At 44.8% G+C, this 7908-nt stretch overlaps 1 protein-coding gene across 4 annotated transcripts; it reads left to right on the forward strand.

The window, feature by feature from the left end:
* The first annotated feature begins 230 nt into the window (after positions 1-230).
* LOC120669580 (zinc finger BED domain-containing protein RICESLEEPER 1-like) lies at positions 231-5305 on the forward strand. Of its 4 annotated transcripts, none has more exons than XM_039949370.1 (7): positions 231-580; positions 1359-1806; positions 1914-2029; positions 2304-3748; positions 3836-3965; positions 4161-4222; positions 4373-5305. In XM_039949370.1, the coding sequence occupies exon 4, from the start codon at positions 2333-2335 to the stop codon at positions 3458-3460; it is 1128 nt and encodes a 375-aa protein (XP_039805304.1). In that variant the 5' UTR covers positions 231-580; positions 1359-1806; positions 1914-2029; positions 2304-2332; the 3' UTR covers positions 3461-3748; positions 3836-3965; positions 4161-4222; positions 4373-5305. The 4 variants fall into 4 exon arrangements, 3 of the variants coding, with proteins under 3 accessions (XP_039805304.1, XP_039805303.1, XP_039805302.1); XR_005672710.1 differs by having other exon boundaries at positions 236-580; positions 3118-3748; XM_039949369.1 differs by having other exon boundaries at positions 1306-1806; positions 1914-3748.
* Positions 5306-7908: the final 2603 nt, after the last annotated feature.

The raw sequence follows: 7908 nt of genomic DNA on the forward strand, positions 1-7908 counted from the left end.
TGAAGCGCTTGGGGGTATACAGCTCGAGCTGCCTTGTTGCCCGACCTTGTCATCCCGTCTCTTACGGCTCAGGATGCAAGCAGGTGCAGGTGGGCCTGCAAGCCCACAAGGCCCGCCCTGCGAAATTGTGCAAGCAGATGTCTGCAGGTGCCCGTGTTGTGGAAGCTGACCCAAGCGGGTGAGCCTGCGAAGCCTGCTGGGCTAAGGCAGGCGCCCGCAGGATATCTACGATGGCTGCAAACAGATCAAGGCTCGCCTAGGGTTCGGGTCTTTGGGGGCGAACGGCCGGTGGCCGGCGAGCGGTGGCCGGCGGCGTCTCCGCGTCTGTGGAGGGCATGGCCGCACGGAGCCCGGAGCTGCGGAGCAAGGGAGCAGGGCGACCGCCGCGGCATCAAGAACCCTTCTCCCTCAGCCCCACATGACGGCGGGGCGGACGTCGCCGAGCCACAGGAAGAGGCGAGCGCGCGGCCGAGCAGCCGGAGGAGGGGCGAGCGGAGGGTGGCCAGGCAGGCGGCGAAGAAGTCCACGACGAGGACATGGTCGTCAAGGCCCAGATCTGGGACACCGCTCGTCAGGAAAGGTACACGCCACAAATCCGTCTAAGCTCCACAAGGGTCTTCGATCCCCTTCCTCCTATCTCTGATCTCCAATTGATCCCCACTCGTCATCCACGGCTTCTGATTCCGGCCACTCGTGCCATCCCTGAGCCACCGATGGAGACAGACTACTTCTACAAAGACTACAGAGCGGCACTGACCCTGCCAACCGGAGACGACATAGAGCACAGAGGCTGCAGCCGCCGCTGTAGCCGGAGAGGGCGATGGGCACCGTTGAGGCCGGGCTGCCCCTCGCCGACCCAGCCGCCGACGCCGACCGAGCGCGGCTGCCGCAGCTGGGATACAAGAAGGAGCTGCGTTCAACGGCTGCGTGGTCCTGTCCATGGCTCAGGGATGAATTGATAATTAGTAGCAATTAACTTGATTAGCAGAGCATGAATTGATAATTAGTAGTAATTAGCTTGGTCAGAATATGGCTCACCAGCACTGAACAAATTTCCATACTTGCTTATTGTTGGATTACACATTGATGGACGGATAGTAAATAGCTAGCTATGGATAGATCAGAATACTTATATGCTACATCCCATCCCTGCTTATCAATATTGAAATGCATTTTTTGATTGTTCTGCTGGGCCGACAGTTACATGCAATCCTAAATATGTTCTGATTGTTCGCAGTTACATGATGTCCTAAACTCAGTTCATGATCAGTTTCCAACTCAGTTGTTTTTTATCAATGTGTGTAGATTGCTCGCTGTACAAAATTGCACTAATCTTAGTATTGGTATTATCATTTCAGCTTACAATGGGAACAATGCCCTCACCATCTCAACTAAAGATGTTGGGGTCTCCTCAGACGGCCCACCATCTATCAACAAGAATCTACAAGAAGCTTCGAGAAGCTCTCCACTGAAGAGGCCCAAAGAAACAAGTAAAAAGAGGCAACCTACAGCAAAGCGGGCAAAACCTTCTTCTGCTAGAAATCAACAAGAATCTCCTACAAGCTCTACACTAAAGAGGCCCACAGAAACAAGTAAAAAGAAGAAGTTAGCAACAAAGCGGTTCAAGCCTCCAATGGCGGAGAAGATACTAAGTGTTGATAGGTCTCCCTTGAAGGTCTCCCCTGGTTAGGAGTCCACAGTTGAGGTTGGTTGTGTCCCCTGAGGTGATAGCACATAGTCCGAGAAGTTCTCCACCATCTCCACCACTACTTGTAGAGAGTTCCCCATCCCCTTCTACATTACCTGGTAATTGTTGTTTATGTGCTCATTTTTTCAATGTCATTGTATAAAGGCCCTTTAGTGTTTTTATCTGTTCAATGAGAACTAATATTTCTTTTACACCAATGCTACAGGCTCCTCTTCAGTACAGACTAAACTACGGAGGCTGAAATCAGAAATTTGGAGTGATATGGACCCTATCTATCATGGTAGGAAACTTATTCAAGCCCGCTACAAGCACTAAAATGAGGTATTTGCTGCTGCACGAAATTCAGGAAATAGTCACATCCGTAGGCATTTACGTTTGTGTGAACCAAGGCTTAGAGTGCATAATATGGTTGAGAGTTTGCAGTCATCAGCATTTTCAACAGAGGCAGCTACTCTAGCAAATTGGAAATTTGATCGTAAAATCACTCATTGTGAACTCGTTAGATTGATAGTGCAACATGAACTATCATTCTCATTTGTGGAATATGAAGGCTTTCATAGTTACTCGCTCAGTTTTAACCCACTTGCTGAATCAGTTTCCAGGACAACCATAAAAGAGAATTGCATGGAGGCTTTTCAGAATCATAAGTCATCACTAAAAGATTTTTTTGGAAGTTGGAACTCTAGATTCTCATTAGCAGCTTATTTATGGACATCTAATCAAAATACTGGATATTTGGTAATCACATGTCATTACATTGATGAAGATTGGAAAGTTCAAAAGAGAATCATTAAATTTTCTGTGGTCAAAACACCACATGACGGGTTCAATCTTTATAGTGTAATGCTAAAAACCATTCGGTATTATAATATTGAGGGCAAACTTTTTAGCATTACACTGGATAATGTGAGTGCTAACAAATCGATGATGGATTTGTTACAAGAAAATTTGTTAGTAAAGTCTATGCTGCATTGCAATGGAGATCTATTTCATGTCCGTTGTGCAGCTCATGTCCTTAATCTTATTGTAAAAGATGGTTTGGAAGTGATTGATGGAGTAATCAATGATATAAGAGAAAGCGTGAAGTACATTAGGGGTTCCACATCTAGAAAGGAGAAATTTGATGAGATAATAGTAGAGGTGGGCATAGATTGTGGGAGTCATCCTACATTGGATGTGCCAACATATTGGAACTCTACTTGTGATATGTTGGAGTCAGCTTTGCCATTTAGAGAAGCTTTTTATGAGTTAGATAGGCAAGACCCCAACTACATATACTCCCCATCACTTGAAGAATGGCAAAAGGCTAAAGTGGTCTGCAATTTGTTAAAGGTATTCAAGAAAGCAACTAATGTTGTTTTCGGTTCAAAATACCCCACCTCTAATCTTTATTTTCATGAAATGTGGAGTGTGAAAGAAGTATTGGACAAGGAATCATCAAGTCAAAACCCAATTATTGCATCTATAGTGAAAGAAATGAAGACGAAGTTTGAGAAATATTGGAAAATATCATACTTATCAAATTGCATACCAGTTCTACTTGATCCTCGATTCAAGTTTGGATTTGTTGAGTTTCGCTTAAACAAGGCTTTTGGAGACACAACCAGTGTTGATAAAGTAGATAAAGCTATGAGAAGTTTGTACAACGGATACTTATCTGAAATGGGAGAGTCCTTTAATTGTTCTGCTCAAGGAGTTGAGATGCAAGTTCAGAAAAAGTTCACTCGTGGTCCGACTGGAGTCAACACATGAGTTATTGGAATAACCAAATCACTGGAGAACTTGATAGATATTATCGTGATGATTTATTCCCGTGTGATGATGATAGCTTTGACATTTTGCACTGGTGGAAGATGCATGCTCCAAAATATCCAATTCTAGCTTGTATGGCCCGTGATGTATTGTCTGTTACAGCATCTACTGTTGCAGCCGAGTCTGCATTCAGTACAGGTAGACGAATCATCACTGGCCATAGGACTAGGCTATCAGGCAACACTATCGAAGCTTTGATTTGTTTCCAAGATTGGCTTAGAGAAGCAGGTAATATGTTACTGTTTTCCAGTTTTTTGGCTTTGGTTTATTTACTGCAATCATAAAAATGCATACTAACTTTTCTTTTTTTTGCAGGTGCATCTTACTTGGACATCATAAGGATTGACAGCTTGAGTGATATTATTGAAGAACCTGGAGCTGCATAACTTTGTTGCAGGAAGTTGCTGTTTTTATATCATTCTTTGTTTCTGCTTTACTCCATGAGGTAAACTTGCTTTGACTGCAGACATTGGTTATATTCTGTTCTGTTTTTAAATTGTCCCTTTGACATGCTTTTGTTCTGAACATACAAGATGTAGATTGCTTGGGTGAATTTTGCTCTTTATACCATTCAGAATTTCATAGTCCAGCCTCTTTTGAGCAAATTATGATACAATTCTTTTATAATTGTTTACACCAGCTATGAGTTGTTGTTCCTTGCCGCATACTCAAGTTCTGGGCTTTCTTAGAATCATGTTGCAGGTAATTGGATACAACCCAAATGATGTCGATAATATTCAACATTGCTCCTTTTTTTTAGTTCTTTCTATTCATTAGATTGTCTGCTATCATGAGTTCTCATCTAATATGCGAACATTTTCTGACAGCATGTTTTGTTTTTCCCTTTACCAGATTCCCTTATGTGCCTTCTCTTGTATTACCATGATGTGATGAACAGGATCAACTAGACAACATAAACTTCTGCAACTACCGTGATGTATATCATTTTATCATGTGTATGATAGCTAGCCTTCACTAGTAGAAAACAAGCCAAAGTTCCACTCTAAAAGTACCAGTACCGGTTCATCTTCATACCGGTACTTTTGGAGTTGATGGAATCTACGGATGAGGCTTAGGTACCAGTTGGTTACCAACCGGTACTAACCAACTGGTACCTAAGGCTCACCATAGGTATCGGGTGGTAATTTTTACATTAGTACCAGGTGGCACCATCAACCGGTACCTATGGATGAGCCTTAGGTACCGGTTGGTGTTACCAACCGGTACCTAAGGCTCATCTAAGGGTTACTTCAAAAGGAAAATATCTTTTTTCCCATCACAAGTGATGTGTAGGTGAGATGGTAAAGAAGGTACACGTGATGCAAGAGGTCTCAAGTTTGAATCCCAGCCACCACCCGCATGCATATTTTTGACAAAAATGAGTGCCTTAGGTACCGGTTATTTTACCCGGTGTTAAAGTCAAGAGTCTTTAGTCTCGGTTTTGGGGTACCGGTTGGAAAAACCGGTACATAAGGCCCTTCTCAACCGGTGCCTAAGGGCCTTTTTCTAGTAGTGCTTGTCTCACTCTTGTATCTGCATAAGCTTCATTCTGGTGAGGTTCTACATGTAACTGTAATGGAAATATTATTCCCCTTTCTGCACTGGTAGTGCCACCTGCTGACCTGCTCATGATGCTAGTATAACATCATTTGGTGTCTTGCATGGATTAAAGTTAAGTATCTCTGTAATCTGAACGTAGATCTGTGATGCCATCTGGTACTCCATCTTGTATCTGTACATAAACTCTGCTGTTTTAGACTTGAGTAAATTGTATCTTGCAAGGTAGCTTTGGTTTAGTGTTGATTGTTTCAAACTAGTTGTGACTGTTCAAGATAGCTTGCAAGGTAGCCTCGCAGGTTCCGGCAGACGTCCGCCAGCCTGCACCTTGCTTCCCGCAAAACCAGGCAGGAGATAGTGGTTAATAAAGTAGATGTTGGCAGGCTCCTGCATAGGGATCTATTTATGCAAGCGGGTGATGCTGGTTGGCCTGCAGGCGTCGGCAGACAGGCCCGCCTGCATCTTGACTTACGGCCGCCGGCCGCACCGAACTGTCATCAACATCCACCCTGTGCATCGGCTCGTCGAGCCTTCCAGGTGCAGGAGCAGATAGAGTTGGTGTCATCCAAGCCCAGGGACGGGGAGCCGCACGAGCTAACGGTAAAGGTTGCTGCGCGGAGCCGGCCATGACTGCGCGAGACGGGAGCTCGCCATGGCTGCTTGAGGCGCGGCTGGAGATGGGAGGGAAAAGAAGGAAGGGACGGGCCAAGTTTCACCGACGCGTGGGACTGCAAATGAGGGTGGTTAACAAAGGAAGAACAGATGCATTTTTTTTAGATAAAGGATTAACCCGACCTGTATATCTACAAAATGGATATATACAACCAAACGTTACAAGAGTTTTTAGATTCTAAACCTTAAATGAGGGATTTTACAGAACAAAAGACAAAGCTAGAAAACAAAGCAAGAAAGTTAGAAGGCTAAGCTTCAATCTTCTTCTTCGTTCCCACTCCAACCTTACAATATCTTCGCGCAACCATCAATCCATCACATCTAGTCTGCTTAGAAACTTGATATCTGGATCATCTGTTGCTTGTCAATCTCTGTATCCCTCCACATACTAACCATCGCCTCTCCAAGAATTCCATAGCCACGCCCCAGCAGAAAAGCAACCAAACCAATTTAGTTCTTCAGTTTTCACCTAAAGCAATCTTTGGAGGTTGAGGTCCTCACAGCAACGCCGCCAAGGAGAACGATGCACCATAGCACAATCGTTACCGGCAACGATCGAAGACCGAGCAAGACTTTCGTCTGAGAACGTGTAGAACCAGGCACCAGCAACACCCGAGGAGGACAACCTCGACTGCGGGCTGCCTACCGTTCGACTGCGGGCTGCCTACCGTATCGTCCCTGCAACAAAACATAAAAATAGAATCATTTCATCCCTCAAACTAAATACATAAATGGAATAATTCTATTTATAAAATTCAGAACACGGATTGGTTTCATCGTACGTCGCCCTCCACAACGAACCCTTAGAGAGAGAAAGATATATAACTACAGGCCGGGGTATGGGCCAGGTATGGCTCAGCACGGCCGGCCGTCTGACCTGCGAACGGATCGGAGATTTGGACGGACGGTGGAGCTAAGCGCCACCACACCAATGTCAACCTCTCGTTGTAGCACCTGCACGAAGCAATGTCGTCGAACGCCCACCGGCCGCCGTCCTGCCTGACCACTCCGCACCAAAAACAAGGCGGTGCATTCTACCGGCCGGTGGGTTGGTTTGGTTTCCTCCCAGCGTCGTCGCTCCACGCGTAGAGTATGCACATACACTCTATGTAGTACGTCGATCAGTACGTAGAAGGCACTACCAAAATATAGTTGGAGATGTCATCAAACACCGGTTCACGTACTAGCCAGGAGCCAGCTGAGGTTACGACGACAAAGGGGGGTTAATTGGTGACCTTTAGGTGCACATCTAACCTTTTTTAGTTTAAAATTTTGTATTACTTCTCCAAAACAAAATTTTGAACTAAAAAGAATTGGAGGTGCACCTAAAAGTCACTAATTGGCACCCCTGTATCCGTTGTCTGATGGTAATCAGCACGTACTGCTAGCTAGCTACTATAGTAATTTCCGACCGGCAATAGCATCAATGTGACATTAGTAGCATTAATCACCTACGATCGCTCTCCAAGCCTTGTAAGGCAGTTATCTGTTAGTAATATAATTACGTACTGTACGTACTGTCGGGCGCGACGTTGGTGGCCCATTTGTACGTCTCTGCTCGACTACTGGATGCTCCAGCTAGCCCATACTACTACTGCTGTTTGTGGGCTTGTGGCTCAGCCGACAATCGAGTCCAATCCAGCGCGTATTCCATCCGGCCATCACGTACCTCTTGTGATGGAGATGCTCAACTCCGATCCAAACAAAAATTGTGTGGAGATGGAGATGCATGCATCATATAGATAGTAGTCTAGTAGATAGTAGATCGGAAGTGCCATTAAACCTGGGAACGAACATCCATGATCAGTTGCTGCTGGCGTACGTGTCCTAAGAGTGTCATGAATATTAAATTTGCTGATATGACATAAGAGAGAGAGTGTTGAGTGTCATGAGATATGAGAGAAGTATCATCACCATAACACTTCTCTGACTCGGTTACCTAGTTTACAGTCTTGGCAACCGTGCGATGACACTCCCCACTTAGATTGGCCTAACATTGACATAGTTTGGGTACCAAATAAGCAGCTAAACTTTTTTTTAAGATCTAAGCAGCTAAACTTTCATTTTGGTAGTGCCTTCTACTGGCGAGTGTTTGATGAAGAAATGTTGAATTATCACAGCAGCAGTGTGGAGAAAGGTTTGCGTCCGTCCATTTATTT

Source organism: Panicum virgatum, chromosome 4N (assembly GCF_016808335.1).
Source record: "Panicum virgatum strain AP13 chromosome 4N, P.virgatum_v5, whole genome shotgun sequence".
NCBI lineage: Eukaryota > Viridiplantae > Streptophyta > Magnoliopsida > Poales > Poaceae > Panicum > Panicum virgatum.